This window comes from Anopheles funestus, chromosome 3RL (assembly GCF_943734845.2).
Source record: "Anopheles funestus chromosome 3RL, idAnoFuneDA-416_04, whole genome shotgun sequence".
Lineage (NCBI taxonomy): Eukaryota > Metazoa > Arthropoda > Insecta > Diptera > Culicidae > Anopheles > Anopheles funestus.
In genome coordinates, this window is record NC_064599.1 from 69,860,445 (window position 1) to 69,875,367 (window position 14,923).

Below are 14,923 nucleotides of genomic sequence, written 5' to 3' on the forward strand. Positions count from 1 at the left end.
GAAGTTTTGAAAAATTCTGTTGAATTCTGCTTGCACAACAAAACAAAAGCAATAACAGAGATCTTTTGCGAATTTCTTTTGTTTACGCGGATTTAAAGCGCTACAAACCCCACGAAAAAGGAATGGAAGACTTCAACGAGACACGAACAGTGAACCAAATCGTATTCGGGGTCATGATTCGGAGGGATAAAAAGTTCCCAACGACGTGACCAGAGAAATAATTACTTTCGGTGAGTTGCTTTATAACCTTTCGCTTATTTTATTTTACTTTCAAACGCGACTATCAATTTTACTAGCAAAGCGATTAACGAACCATGCGTAAAAAGGCCATTCCGATGCAGAGGAATGGTGATTAGTACATATACATTTGGGCTTAGTTGATTTATTTAAGCTCTTAAAGATTTACTAACTATCGTTCTAAAAAGCGATACATCCATGGGGAAATGCAACTAAAAGCATTGTGGGTTGTACGAAAGGAATTAGTTAGCGAATTATATGGCTGCAAATGCAACGAAAACTTTGGTGCAATTAGTGACAGATCACCCGGTGGTCCCGTGTTCCATCCCCCAGCTATCCAGCAAATCCTTTGGGATTAGTTTTCTGCCAGTTCCAGGTGTCTTCGCACATCTCGTCCAGCCCCCGTTTTGCGGTCCATCCGAGCTCTTTGGCGGCAAGCGATACGTCCGCGTAGCTGGCCGCAACATCTCCAGGACGTCTAGATGTATAAGAAGGGAATTCGTGTGTGTTTGTGTGTTATACAGGAATTACATATACAGGGAATGTACAAAAGTGCTTTTCGAGTGAGGGTAGATAAAATGGGTTGATGAAATATGTAGGTTAACGTGAAGAATGAGGAACGGTTATTACCTATCTACAATCTCGTACTTGACCTCCCTTCCGGATGCTTTCGAGAAGGCTTTAACTACTTCCAACACCGAGTACCCGCGCCCCGTACCAAGATTATACACACAGAACCCACTAATCGTGCCACCGGCCAGCTTATCGATTGCTTTCACGTGTCCCTCGGCCAGATCGACGATGTGGATGTAATCGCGCACACCGGTTCCGTCCGGCGTATCGTAGTTGTTGCCAAACACGCGCAAACACTCACGCCGTCCAACGGCCACTTGGGAGATGTATGGCATCAGATTGTTTGGTTCACCGTTCGGATCCTCTCCGATTCGGCCTGATTTGTGTGCGCCGACCGGATTAAAGTAGCGCAACGAAACGACCGTCCAGCGTGGATCCGATTCGCACAGATCCTTCATGATTTCCTCCGTAAAGTATTTGCTTTTACCGTACGGGTTGGTACAGTTGCCCGTCGGATGGCTCTCCGTCAAGGGCAGCTTCTGTGGCTCACCGTACACGGTGGCGCTCGAGCTGTACACTATCTTAAAAACGCCAGCCTTAAAACAAAGTAAATTGGGAAAGAAAGCATTATTTCAATACCGCGACTCCCTCCAGCCCTTTGCCACGCAATACCTCTGCCATCACTTCCAGCAGAATGCTCGTCCCGGTAATGTTGTTTTGATAGTACTTCAATGGAATTCGACACGACTCACCGACGGCCTTGAGTGCAGCAAAATGCACAACACAATCAATTTTGTGCTGTAAAAAGTAATTACCCATTAGCAACCAGTAAAGAGGTGACAGCTGTACAAACAGAGGAATAAATGGGACAAACCTTTTTGAAAACACTCCGCAATTCATCACGGTCCCGAATGTCCACGTCACAGAAGGTTACACTAGCACCCGTAATTTCCTGCACCCGTTTCAACGATTCTGGCAGCTTCGATTCCGCCGTTCCTCCACCGTATGCGTTGCAAAGGTTATCCACACAAATGACCGCGTGGCCAGCGTTCAACAGTTCCAGCACGGTGTGCGATCCGACAAAGCCGGCACCTCCCGTAACGAGTATGCTGAGCGCCATGATTTTTTGTTTGCTACGTGTGCTTGGAAGAATACGCACCGAATACCGCCTTGTAGTATGGTCACACGTTTGCCACGCAAATGCTAACTACGATCCAACTCTCCCGGATGCGACAGCTCATCTAACAATTGGTGGTGCTCTAGCTCCGAATGAACTGCTTTATGCGACACAAACGCATCTTCTTACCCACGACTGATTACATGGCGTTGTGTGGATGTCTTATCAAACATTTGGCTTTCAGTGTATGAGCTGACTGGGGCTGTTGATGATAAATTGTTTTCACTCCATTCATCCACCCGTAAAGAATAAAGCAACAACGGGTCGCAAGCGAGTTTTCGAAGCGTGTATGGGCCCACCAAAAGTAAACAAACAACGTTTTACACTGACGTACACAGTTTGACATTGCACTAACACCAACAAACAAAATGTTTAAATGCCCTTTTTGAGGTTGAAATGAAAAGTTACCACAAGAACAGTTAAAAGTTATAATGTGAAATAGATTTTTTTTAAATTTATTTGTTTTTATTGATTCAATAATGAAACAATTTCCCTCGCCATTTGACCGTACTTATCAAATGTAACTGCATGATTCTCTATGGATTCTTATCAGTGCTTCATCGAGCAGCTTGAAATCTAACAAGAATGGATTCCGTTAAATTTACCTTTTCAAACTTGAAGCAACGCGACACCTTCATTTATTAAATATCATACTGAAACGTATTTTATTGTATATTCAATAATATCTTCCATTCTTGGCTAACTTGCACCAATGTTCGCTAAGAAATATATATATCCATCAGTTGCCTTATTTCGCTATAGCTTATTGACTATTGACTCTCCGCAGTGATAGGTACTATCAGAAAGTCACGCATCAATCATTGTACGACTAGAGGTATCGCACACATGCAGCACCCTTTCGCTTATCTAATGTTTCGGCGGCATACTTTCAATAACCTTTAATCGTTCCCTTAGCTTGTCCAACAGCGCATCAATCGAAAGGTGCTTGAGTTGCGTCAGCTCTGGTCTCAAGATACCGATTCGGGTCGTATATTCACGTATCACTTTCCTGGGCGAGAATATTCCTTTCCACCAGTGTTCCAGGAACGGTGATGTGAGCCCAAATGGAAGTAGTCGTAGATTGCGAGACGATTTCAAACGAAAGTCATTGGCAAGATACTCCATTTCCAGCTGGGGAGACACTTTTGCCGGGTGATCCTAGGGTGATCATAAGGGAAGGAACAAACAGTTACAAACGAAACGGAAAACATACTCCAGGGTCAATGGAGGGCTGGCACAAGTTCATTACCTCGACACTGTTGTATACGGTGGACAGCGTATAGTTTACAAAACAAAGCACGCTGTCGGGTGCGTTTGGTGGGCAGGTATATGCGGCCGAATCTGGTATCTGTTGTGGTTGAAGTGATAGACCTAGCTTTTGAAATGTTTGACTTGTGCCTAATTTCAAACACACCTCAATCGTATCCGCAAGAACCTTGAATATTGTTGCTGGGTCGTTTAACTCCGCAGCCGACTCCGGATATATGACGGAGGGATTAAATCCTATCCAGGGATTTGGTTCCTGTTCCTTCACGACAATGTTCACCTTAGCGTTTGGTTGTATGCCCTGTTTGATCGTTTCCGATTTTGAAAGTGTCTCGATGAATAGTTCCGTAGCCAGCAAACAATATGGTTGTTTGTTTGGGAGCGTTGGGCTGTGCGGTGTAATACTGTTAAGACTGTAGATCGGTGCTATGATGGGACTTTTAAGCGCTATCTCGAGAGGAATATCGGTGAGCAACTTATTCAGAGTGTCGGACGCCACTATATCCGCTTGAGAAAGTAATTGATAGTCCTCCAAACATCTTCCAGCAATGATGAGTTCCTCTTTGGCAAAGATGTAGTGTGTTTCAAAGTTGATACTTACTTCAACTCCTAATGCTGTTGAAGATGCTGCAATTTGAAAATGGATGTAATTTATGCGATCTCTCCCCATCTCCGTCCTGCTCTTTCTTACCCTTGTTGTAGATGATCCTCTGTGGTCTAGCATCTGTTAGCATCTTCAGATTCGGATCGACGGCATACAGTTGCTGCAGCGGTGGAATAAAGTTTGCACTTTGATTCGTGAACGCAATGCCCGGCTTAGAACCGTGCAGAAACGGATCGATAAACTCGTACCCCAGATAGTGAGCACTCTCGGCAAAGAGGTACGATACCTCCAACCACAGCTTCGATGGTTCGGATGGTTCCAGTACATCGTTACACCGGTTTCCCTTAAGCACTAGCACCGTTTTATTGGTATCCCGAGCAGAGAGGTACCTTCCAATGCTTTCCGCCACATGATCCCCTCCCAGTATAATGTACGCAAAGTGACTATCTAGTATAATTTTGGGTGAAGCACCAGCAGCCGAACAACGCTCGGCCAGAAATACGGCTAACATCACTAATAATCGTGTTCTCCTCATCGCGTTTGGATGCGCTGTCTTGCGCTGCTTGTTAGGAACTAATGGTACCTGCCCCGAGTTTCTTGGATAAAGTGTATGTCCAGAGCGGGATAGTGTGTAAAGTTTACACTTACGGATGTTGTTGGAACTGCTCGCGTCAAATTCAAAACAAACTGCATAGCTGCCCCATTGCCAGCACTGTTAACTTCGTGCATGGAGTTCGTTTTGTGCAACATATATGATCATGAACCTGTCTCCATTGGCCCGTAACATTGGAATGTGACACAATGAATGAATAGCTCCACTGTGGATCAATAATTTTGCCTAAGTCTACACTTTCACACTCACACACCATAGAGCCGATCTCAATTCCATTTGCTGTAATGATCTGCATTAGATGCGTATTTCCATCAGTCATCGTTTATCTTGGCGTGTCTATTCTTCGCTCCCACCGGCATATGGAGTGAGGCAACGGATAATTAATTTCATTCATCTCCGGCGCAACACGGTTTTCACGGTAAGGAGCGCACCCCAAAAACTGAGGTCGCGACGGATTGATGGTTGTCTTTGGTAATCGTTTTGACGTGACTATAAGAGCCGATTTTCTCCCTACATTTCAATGCCGTTAATCGTACGTAAAGAAACGTATCACTAACGCATGGTGAAACATTTTGCTCCGAGTTTCAGCTTGGCAAGAGACCTACGATCGTTTAGTGGAGTCGATGGTCATCTTTGATAAGTTCGGCAGCTTTTTCTCCGATAAGAAAACTGTGCGCACAGGTATGTCCGGTTGGTGCTTCCGGAATAATGCCTACATCGGCCACCCTCAACCGCTTGATACCGTACACGCGCAGACGGTTGTCAACGACAGCTTCAGGGTCTTCAGGAGGACCCATCTTACATGTGGCCACCTGGAAGGGAAAAAGACAATTAACACAATTAACGTTTTTCACGTAATCCCAGTTAATGTTTGATCCCGCTCAACTTACCTGATGCTGGAATGTTGCCGTTAGGTGCCGTACGTGACATCGCCAATAGTCGATCGTGTTGAAAGCCATATACTGACAACCGGGCACTTTGCGGGTGTAAAGCTCTACGCCAAATTTACGCAGCGGTGCTTTAGTGCTGATACGAATCACCTCCTTAATGGCGTACACGATCGCGTCAACATCGCGATCATCCTCAAAGTACTGATAGCGGAACATCGGATGGTTGAATGGGTTCGATGACTTCAGCTCAACGCGTCCCACTGCCCGTGGCTTGAGCAGCATTGGCAGAAACATATAGTTCCTCGTATTTGCCAACGGTCGGAAGTATTCGTTGTACATCCGATCGGTGAGAAAGTAAGCATTTCGCGATCCCGGTGAAGTGTCAAAGCTGAATGAGGTGAATGCCTGCATAACCTCCACATCCGGATACTCTGGATCGGGATCTTCCGCAAACGGTGACTTGACGTAGAGAAGACTTTCGACCGAGTTCGATGTGAGCGGTCCGGAACCATTGCGGAAGCGTAAGAACTCACCAGCGTTGGCTAGCTGTTCGAAGCTCACCAGATTGTCCGTAGGTTCGCGAATGATGAAAATCGGTCCAAAAACACCGCCATGTTCGTACACCTTCCGACCGACCGGTAGATCATGCAGTACCTTGATACCATGCTGTCGAAGATGCTTTGCAGGTCCTACACCAGAAAGCATCAGAAGCTTGGGACTTTCGAAGGCTCCCGCAGAGAGAATCACTTCCCGGTCTGCGTCTACCTCGTGATATTGTCGTTCATGCAGGAGACGTACTCCTGTGGCTGCTTTAGTATCTGCAATTGAAAAGAACTTCCATCCAATGACACCAACGTCCAGCCGTGTAGTAAGCAAATAAAAGTGTTTTACCGGGATCGATGAGAATCTTGGTAACCCAGGCACGTGTAACGATGTGAAGATTTGGGCGATTCACTATATCCCGGAGATAGCTATTACCTCCTGTCGCCCGTCGCCCATTACGCGTGTGTGCTTGCAGGAACGATACACCTAAATTATCACCAGCATTATAATCGAGATAGCGATAACCAGCCGCCTCAGCACTCTTCACAAACGCTCGCGCGATGTCCGATCTGCACAAAGAGAGACATTTACGTCGTCCATGTTAATGGGTACCACTTGCACGCACGCCATACTTACCTGAACGGACAGTCCTCCACCGAAAGGCGGCCATCGGTACCGTGGTACCCATTATCACCAAAGTCACGAATATTGGCCGTTTCGATACGCTTAAATAACGGCAACACATCGTTCCAACTCCAACCCTCATTACCTGCCCGGGCCCATCCATCGTAATCGCGACGATTACCGCGCGTAAAGATCACATTGTTAATGATGGACGATCCACCTACACCACGTCCGTGTGCCCAACTGCAACGTCCGCCCCGTAATCCGAGACATCCATTCTGTTGCTTTTCCGTTTGATATCCAAAATTGTAGTCCGTTGAGGCAAGTATCGGACCGACAAGAGGTGAATCCGTGAAGAGCGGGATCTCACCCCTGCCGATGTCTAGCAGCAGCACTGTAACGGTCGGATCTTCCGAGAGTCGATTGGCCAACACGCATCCTGCAGGACCCGCACCGACGATGATGAAGTCGTACGAGTCTAGCAGCGTGTGTCGCCCATAATTGATCTCCTTAGCGTCGTAGACGAGGCTTGTAATGTTGCTCAGGCTAAGCAAGGCACGGGACGGTTGGATTACACCTCCAAGAATTAGGAGCAACGTTATCACAACACCACGCGCTTGGGACATTCTTTTGCAAGTGCGATCCTTAGCGGGCTTTATCACTTTCCACGGAGAACTTTACCGACGCACCTGCACTTTGTGTCACAATCCGTACCGCATCGTTTGACGGTTAGCTACGATCTGATCGCACATTGCAGCTGAAATTGTTTCTTCCATCCAGTGCCTCGCATCGTCCGTAGCGTAGGCTACCGCATACCACCGAAAGAGAACCCTACCGAAATGTGGCGGGAGGTATCACCGCACACCAGTCGTTACGCACATCTGGCGCTTACCTTGCCACTACATTTCGCGCCTCACACGAACCATATGCATGTGGATGCATCAATGGGCACACACTGGCCGGGGCGTTCGGTTTTGCGTGCTTACGTTTCTCTGCGCTGGAATAGAAAAGTGGTTTGATTTGGCCTCCAAACAGGTCGATGGATCGATATCGATCATAAACGATCGTCTGCAATCGATAGTTTCGGAGGTGTCAATCCTTGTTGCTTACATAAATGAATACATTAATTAATTGATAAATTTATCGCAAAATTAAACGCTTTATTTACAATACTTTGTGATACATTTGTCCTTACCTTCAGTCTCCTCTACCCTTCACTGTATACTGATAAACGAAATCGGTTTTGATTGCGTGCAAATAAAATTTAGTTAGATTAGAAATAGAATTAAATGTCGAAGGTCGTGACGTGGTCGAAGTTTTTTTAATTTACATTTTTTAAATAACAGAAAAAGAAAAGTACAATATTTTATAGCACATTCAAACACCAGAATTCTCGAAAAGAAGCTTAACATTATAAAAAGGTTAAAATAAAAATAAAACACTTAAGTGATAAGTTGAGTATTATTACTAGGCTTTGCCCTGCCCGGCTTGTAGGTGGATCGGACAAACATGTAGTAGATTAGTCAAATCGTGTTGACGCCTGTTGCCAAAGCGTGGCGCAGCTTAAGCCAGGTGTATAAAGAATGTCGTCAAGTGGCCGCTGTAGGGCATTGCTGTGGCCGAGCATAATGCTTCGCGCTCCCCACCGGTCGTCAATTTAATGCTTCGCTTCATTTATCCGCTATAGACAACCATCAGCCAAACGGTCGATAGTGTGCGCTGTTTGGAGGTGGATTTTTGTTTTTTACATTGCCTCCTCGCTGGTCTCCAGTTCAGTACATGAAGATCGTAACATAATTTTTGGCATTATGCAACAACTACACCGCAACACGAACCAACGGGAGCAAACCCACTAGGAGGTAAGAGTGGGATAATTTTATTTTTCGTTAAATCGTACCCTTTGTGGAAGAGTTGTTTTTTTATGCTGCTTCCATGCCAAATTGTTTAACGCGGTCATACTAATGAGGACGATTTATTGAACGACTGGAATCGGGACGGGGTCATACGTTTGGCGGGATGTGGATTTATGTGTTACAGTCCGTCTCGTCTGATGACCTTTTTTTCTCGGCGTTGATGTATTTATTAATGCCAGTTGGAAGATTGTGCTTCAGAGCTAAACCCCGTAAGGACAAAAAGGTCACCAAACCCGACATCCTATTGTTTATTTAAATGGCCACTCGAATGGTGATCCGCGGAAAGATTGCACTGGTAAGGGCGTTGAATGTTTTTCCCTACTTCGATAGTCTCCCTTACGGGCCGCATCCCGCACCAGATCGGCTGCCTTTTCACCGATCACAAACGCAATGGCGGATGTGTGTGCGGTGGGTGGAAATGGGATGACGCCAATGTCCACAACGCGCAACCTCCGCATGCCGTACACCCGCAGCTCATGGTCTACCACCGCTTCCGGATCACTCGGTGGACCCATCTTGCAGGTCGCCACCTGATGGTGGAAGGTACCCGTCAAGGTCATGACATGACAACGCCAGTATTCATGCGTCCCGAACGGATGCTGCTCACATCCCGGCACCTGTTTGCGGTACAGTTCAACACCGATGCGACGGAAGGCCTCCTGCGAGGTAACTCGTATCGCTTCCTGTATTCCATACACCAAAGCTTCAATGTCACGATCATCCTCGAAGTAGCGATACTGAAACACCGGATGGTGGAATGGATTCCTCGACTTTAGACGTAGCTTTCCACGTGTGTAAGGTTTCAGCAACATTGGCAAATATTGGAACGATCGCAGGTTCATGATCGGACGGAAGTAACCCTCGAACGTGGCGTTCGTTAAACGGAACGCTCGCGGAGTACCGGACCCGGTGTCGTAGTCAAACGACGAGAACGCTTGCATTATCTCCACATCTGGCAGTCCGGGATCGGGACTAGCCGCCACCGGTGACTTCACGTACATTAAGCTCTCGACGGAGTTGGTGGTGAACACACCACGCCCTTTCAGGTACTGGAAGATGTTGCTAAAGTTGATGTTCCCATCCAAGGTGATGTAGTCATCGATCGGTTCGCGTACGATATATACTGGCCCAAACACGCCCGGATGTTCGTACAGAATTTCGCCCACGGGTAAATCCTGCAGCACCGGAACACCCAACGACTCCAAATGTTCCGCCGGTCCAATGCCGGACAGCATCAGCAGTTTGGAGCTTTCAAACGCACCAGCCGACAGTATAACCTCCTTGCGTGCCTTTACCGATTGCGTTTTACCATCCCGCACGTAAACGACACCCGTAGCTTCTTTGGTTGCTGCGCGCGAAATAGACAAGATAATCGATTGCAATTAATCTCTTGCGAACGGTTCCCTCCTTTTTCGGTACGTGATAGTTACCCTTATTAATCAGCACCTTTGTCACCCAGGCACGGGGAAGAATGTGCAGATTGGGACGCTTGCGGGCTGGATAGAGGTAAGCATTACCGCTGGTAACACGACGGCCCTGGAGCGTGTTTGCCTGCAGAAAGGACACACCGATTTGGTCGCCGGCATTGTAATCGACGTAGGGATAACCTGCCTGTTGTCCACTTTCGATAAAACTTGTCGCTATTTTTGATCTGTTGAAGAGAGCGAGAAAGATGGATGAAGAGAGGGTGGGTTGGAAAAGGCGTAGAAAAGAGAAATAGTTGGCCTAATGAAAAGCCATGCTTTGAGAGTTCGTACTCATGATGGTGAATTTGAAAAATAACGGTTATAGCGTGTGGTGCATCGAATTGCATACCTTTTAGGCGCAAAAGGTAAAATTGAACGGGTCAAACGTTTTTCGGACAAGAAAATCATGTAGCAACGTACAAATTATGATGAATTTTTTTAAAAATCTTGTTCAAGATCATTTTAATGGAAAAAGCAACATATACAATAGATATTAAAATTTTATATAAAATCCAAACATGTGTATACTACATTCGGTTCTGTTCACTACACAAATGAATTGACAATAACGACAAAGCATGACACAAGATTTCCTTCGATATTGAGAATTCTTGTCTCTTACACTACCGGTTATACCATATAAAGATAATTTGAACAATGTGGCCATAAAGATTTTTTGGCGGGAAATGAAGAAAATGTAAAAATGACAATGACATGCTGGACGCACATGGCTTCTGCAAGTGAATGGTAATTGGGTGAAGTGTAATAACAATAAAAGTGAAAGTATACCAGTAAAAGGAAAGATAAAAATATATTTGCTTCGTTTAACGGTTTTCCTTTTTTTTTATAAGGAACACCAGGAACAGAAGATCATTGCAAAACCGGCGCAATGGTGAAAAGTGTGTCAGAAGAAGCAAATAAAATCAAACAGGTTTTGCAACAGGTAATGAAGTGATACTCCATGAATCGATTTATTGCAAAACGAGAATTAAATTTCTTTTAGTTTTTTGTTTATTTTTCGAGAGCAATCTGTTTCGTAAAAATATCAACAGTAAATTTATGGTATAATTCCGATTAGAAATAACCTCACTATTTCCCACGAATTGTTACACACTTCTATTAAGTGTAGCAACCGGTTCATCGTTGCATCATACTTCGCACTGCACTTCGGTGACGGTCAATCAAACATTAAACACCTCCACAAATTGACTTTGCGAAAGCACCGGTGGCTTACCGGATGGGCAGCTCGCTCGTCCAGTGTACGCATGTGTGCTTTTAATGAGCATCGTAAACATACGCACCCTGCTCAAGCGTGTCTCGGGCAAAGCTGTAACCCGTCAAAAGCATGGTGGCGAGTTTAAAAGTTCATTACCTTCTAGCGTCTAAGGGATCAGGTTTTTGGTCTACTGTTGCACACTACAATTACCCACCTGAAAGGACAATCCTCCACCGACAGTGGACCATTCCGGCCGTGGAATCCGTTCCGATCGAAGTCGCGAATGTTCGCCCGTTCCGAACGGATGTGGTACGGCAACATTTCGTCCCAGCTCCAACCGGGGTTACCGGCGGCGGCCCAGGCATCGTAGTCACGCCGATTACCGCGCGTGTAGATCATGTAGTTGATGATGGTAGATCCACCGACACCACGTCCATGGGGCCAACTACACTTGCGATCCCACAGACCAAGACATCCGCGAGTTTGTGGTTCCGATTCATAGGCGAAATTGTAATCTGTGGCCTGTAGATTAGGAGCTGCCAGTGGCATGTCGGTCACTATTGGTATCTCTGCTCGGCCAGCTTCCAGCAACAGTACCGTAACGGTTGGATCTTCACTGAGTCTTGTCGCAAGGACACTCCCGGCTGGACCGGCACCGACTATAACGTAATCGTAACTTTTGCGAAGCTTTGGCTGTCCATAGTCGATGCCTAACCATTGCGTAAAGTCAATAAAGTTCCCGACGGTAAGATTGCTCGTATCCGGTTGGGATTGTTTCTGGATAAAGCAGTATCCAGATGAAGCGACCAACAGCAGAATCAAGATGACATTCATTGTGAAGTATCTTAAGGGGTGTTTTCCTCTCTGAAGAACTTTGAACACTTTTGAGGATCACAATCAGTACCGAAACTATTGCACTTTTACACAAAACGTTTGAGACCTGATAACTAAACAAAGATAGGAAGCCACGTCATGTAACACTACCGAACCATAATTTCACCATTGATTCAACATAACTGGTCCTTCCACTTCACGGTAATAATGCATACTAAGAACCAGACGGTTTCTGCTGTTCGTCGAGAGCTTCAAAAATGAAACTTGTAACGCTTCGTACACAAACACTGCCCATTACGTAAAACCGTCACAAGTTAGACGACTTTTCTACCGTCCTAGCTGTTCTGCTGTCCTGTTGGTAAACATTATTATGACCGCACCACAAACCTTATAATGTACCGCCGCGGGCTCGATCACTGATTGCACGGAACGCACTTGTACACCGCCCAACACATTCGGAGAGTAATCTGTAACTGTGAGCTGCACTTTTTCCCCAATTGTATCGCCGCACGCTGGTTGGAGCTAGCTGTCGATGACACACACAGGTGGGAGGTGAGCTTGATACCGGTGTGTTGCATACAAGTGCAGCGCATTGCGATAGGATGCGTAGAACTGCAACTGTGCAACGTTTTGCAGAGCTGTCCACTGTTTTCGTGCAATATTTTATGCTACGATGCATTTCGGAATGTTGGAATGGGTAATGTTTTATTCATATCATTACCGGTAGCACATGTTTTCAATGTTGATGTGGAACACGTGATTGGATAATTATGTGAAAGCTTTTACTTTTTGTTACTCCCCTGTGAAGGGTTTTATTGTTAATGTCTTTATAAACCTTGGAGTTAAGTCGATGTCAGACCTTTTTTTTGTTGACGTTTTTAAAAATAGCTACTACTTGCTTCACGAGGTCATCCAGTGGTAATATTCAAAAATTCTTCTTACTCAATTACTTATCGAGCGATTACTTGAGCTGCTCCTGGAGTCCTATAAGTCACTCACGGCCTAGCACCTGAAGACCGGTCGTCTGTTAATCCAGGTTTTTCTGGTGGGCATGTCAATGACAACATTCCATCTCAGTTTACACCTTTCACGCACTCCTCCGTTCATGTCCATAAAAGGACTATATGGGCTAGGTCGTCCGGTTTCATTCGAATGACATGACCTGCCCACGGGAGCTTGGAGTCTGGCGAGTCCAATTCATCGTACACCTCATAGTGCTCGTCCTTGCGCACTTAAGAGACCAGTTCTACTCCACTCAAATTCTAATTTAGATCGACAATTACGAAGCTAATGCAACAAACTGCAACGTTGTAATTCAAAATACTCGTCCTTAGATAATACAAATCTTATTGGTCAAATTGACAAAAACTTAAATTATTTCCAAATTCAAGAATTTAATTATTTTTTATTTATTTTATTGGAAGATATATTTTGATAGCTCCATAGATATCAGCTTAAAGATTAGATAGATTAGGTGCCAAAAAATTATTTCAATTGGATTGCTAAACCAGTTAAAATGGCTTATAGTTCATTGTAGTGTTCAAAACCTTGGATGTCGTCAACAATAATTATCAGCTCGTTATCATTTGGTATTTCGTATTGCTTAAAAGAATTTTTTTTGGGTAGTGGTCGACATTTATTAGCTGTCGTGACGATAAATATGCCTCAAAGATTATTCGTAGCATAGGAATATTAAAAATTTTGTAACTCCGACATTTTGTGGACATTTGATACATGCTTTAGAAGTTTTATTAATTCGGTTCACTTTATTATTCGGATTTGTGATTTTTGTTTTTCAAATGTAAATAAGTAATATATGCATAATGTAACGAGTTTCATAAATATTCATTTATTTAATTATCAGTCTATTTAACTTAATATTGCATTTATGTTGGATGATTGTTGCTTCGTTTTGGCCACGCTGCATTTGTTTTACTTGTTACAATTTTTCTATACGCTTTTCCTGCTCAATATTCTAACATCTGATTAGTGTTTGGAATTTATATGTGTAGTAATACATGGTTTCTTTTGTTAATAATTATACAAACATATACACACACGCGCGGCTTTTAGCATCAATAATCATGTACAAAACAAAACAAAACAAAAAAACAATTGGTTGTAATCCGGATACGTTTGTTCTAGTTGTGTGTCTCTCTTTGGTGATGAAGATGTTTTTTAAAGGTTCACTTTTCAATTTTCAATTTCCTGCGTCTCTTCTACTGATTAGAACCTCACGAATAGATGGTCATAAGAATCATCTGTCGAAATGAAAAAAAGGAAATTGGATTTAGATTTCACTGAAGCAATTAAAAAGAGAAATTCAAAATAAACCATTTACCTCTTCCAGCGATAGAGGGCTCGCTTTCGCTTTGGCATCCAAGCTGTGATAGCGCTCTGGGGAATAGAAAATGTGTTTGATAATTTGTGTACAAAACGTTCACAAGCGTCATTAACGTACCATGTGCCAAATGTAATCGTGCCATCGATAGAAGGTATCCTTCCAGCGTTATCTGGCGGTTGCGGGTGAATCGGCTAACAAGCGCTTCCAGCACTTTATTGCTAGCGGTAGCTCCACCGGCCCAAAGCAATCCTCGCAAACAGTAGGAAGATACCTTCGACGCCCAGATACCTCGGCTGAGTGTAGCCGTACCGGAGGAGGAAGGACCACAGCGTCGAAATGCTGCCTTCCAGAATCGCATCAACCCGATCAAGGCCGGTACATGCTCGATAGAAAGACGGCCGCCCAGAGCTGGATCTCGCAGCGCTAGCATACCGCGACAAAGTTCCAGCGAGGGTCCACAGTTGATGCCGCCAAGCCCACGGAATCCTCGGTTATTACCGCCGTGCGCTTTCAGGATGGCTTGTAGCTGGGTGGCGTCTATTTCGTGTGGATAGCGTGCGCGAAGTTTGTAGAGGATTCGCTAGAAGAGACATTTTATTACCATTAAAATTCTTCAATATTTG

The 14,923-nt window shown here is 44.7% G+C and overlaps 5 protein-coding genes across 8 annotated transcripts in view; all 5 read right to left on the reverse strand.

The window, feature by feature from the left end:
* Window positions 1-366: 366 nt before the first annotated feature.
* LOC125766912 (UDP-glucose 4-epimerase) lies at window positions 367-2,303 on the reverse strand. The gene is made up of 4 exons (XM_049433009.1): window positions 1,685-2,303; window positions 1,483-1,608; window positions 868-1,406; window positions 367-715 (listed from the first exon to the last, which is right to left on the reverse strand). The coding sequence occupies exons 1-4, from the start codon at window positions 1,928-1,930 to the stop codon at window positions 571-573; spliced, it is 1,056 nt and encodes a 351-aa protein (XP_049288966.1). The 5' UTR covers window positions 1,931-2,303; the 3' UTR covers window positions 367-570.
* Window positions 2,304-2,623: 320 nt separating this feature from the next.
* Window positions 2,624-4,392, reverse strand: LOC125769547 (uncharacterized). The gene is made up of 3 exons (XM_049438280.1): window positions 3,945-4,392; window positions 3,192-3,880; window positions 2,624-3,145 (listed from the first exon to the last, which is right to left on the reverse strand). Exons 1-3 carry the CDS (start codon window positions 4,390-4,392, stop codon window positions 2,855-2,857), a joined length of 1,428 nt encoding a protein of 475 aa, XP_049294237.1. The 3' UTR covers window positions 2,624-2,854.
* Window positions 4,393-5,080: 688 nt separating this feature from the next.
* Window positions 5,081-8,017, reverse strand: LOC125771624 (glucose dehydrogenase [FAD, quinone]-like). Its single transcript, XM_049442420.1, has 4 exons — window positions 6,540-8,017; window positions 6,252-6,472; window positions 5,361-6,178; window positions 5,081-5,282 (listed from the first exon to the last, which is right to left on the reverse strand). Exons 1-4 carry the CDS (start codon window positions 7,151-7,153, stop codon window positions 5,082-5,084), a joined length of 1,854 nt encoding a protein of 617 aa, XP_049298377.1. The 5' UTR covers window positions 7,154-8,017; the 3' UTR covers window position 5,081.
* LOC125771623 (glucose dehydrogenase [FAD, quinone]-like) lies at window positions 8,010-13,064 on the reverse strand. Its single transcript, XM_049442419.1, has 3 exons — window positions 11,337-13,064; window positions 9,871-10,091; window positions 8,010-9,788 (listed from the first exon to the last, which is right to left on the reverse strand). The coding sequence occupies exons 1-3, from the start codon at window positions 11,954-11,956 to the stop codon at window positions 8,689-8,691; spliced, it is 1,941 nt and encodes a 646-aa protein (XP_049298376.1). The 5' UTR covers window positions 11,957-13,064; the 3' UTR covers window positions 8,010-8,688.
* A 718-nt stretch (window positions 13,065-13,782) lies between these two features.
* The window catches only part of LOC125771622 (calpain-11-like), a 40,762-nt gene continuing 39,621 nt past the window's right edge, over window positions 13,783-14,923 (reverse strand). For all 4 annotated transcript variants that reach the window (XM_049442418.1, XM_049442417.1, XM_049442416.1 and 1 more), the window contains exons 9-11: window positions 14,418-14,880; window positions 14,298-14,353; window positions 13,783-14,217 (exon numbers count right to left, since the gene is read on the reverse strand). In XM_049442418.1, coding sequence (XP_049298375.1) covers window positions 14,191-14,217; window positions 14,298-14,353; window positions 14,418-14,880 — 546 coding nt within the window. In that variant the 3' untranslated portion in view covers window positions 13,783-14,190. The remainder of the gene's footprint in view (window positions 14,218-14,297; window positions 14,354-14,417; window positions 14,881-14,923) is intronic.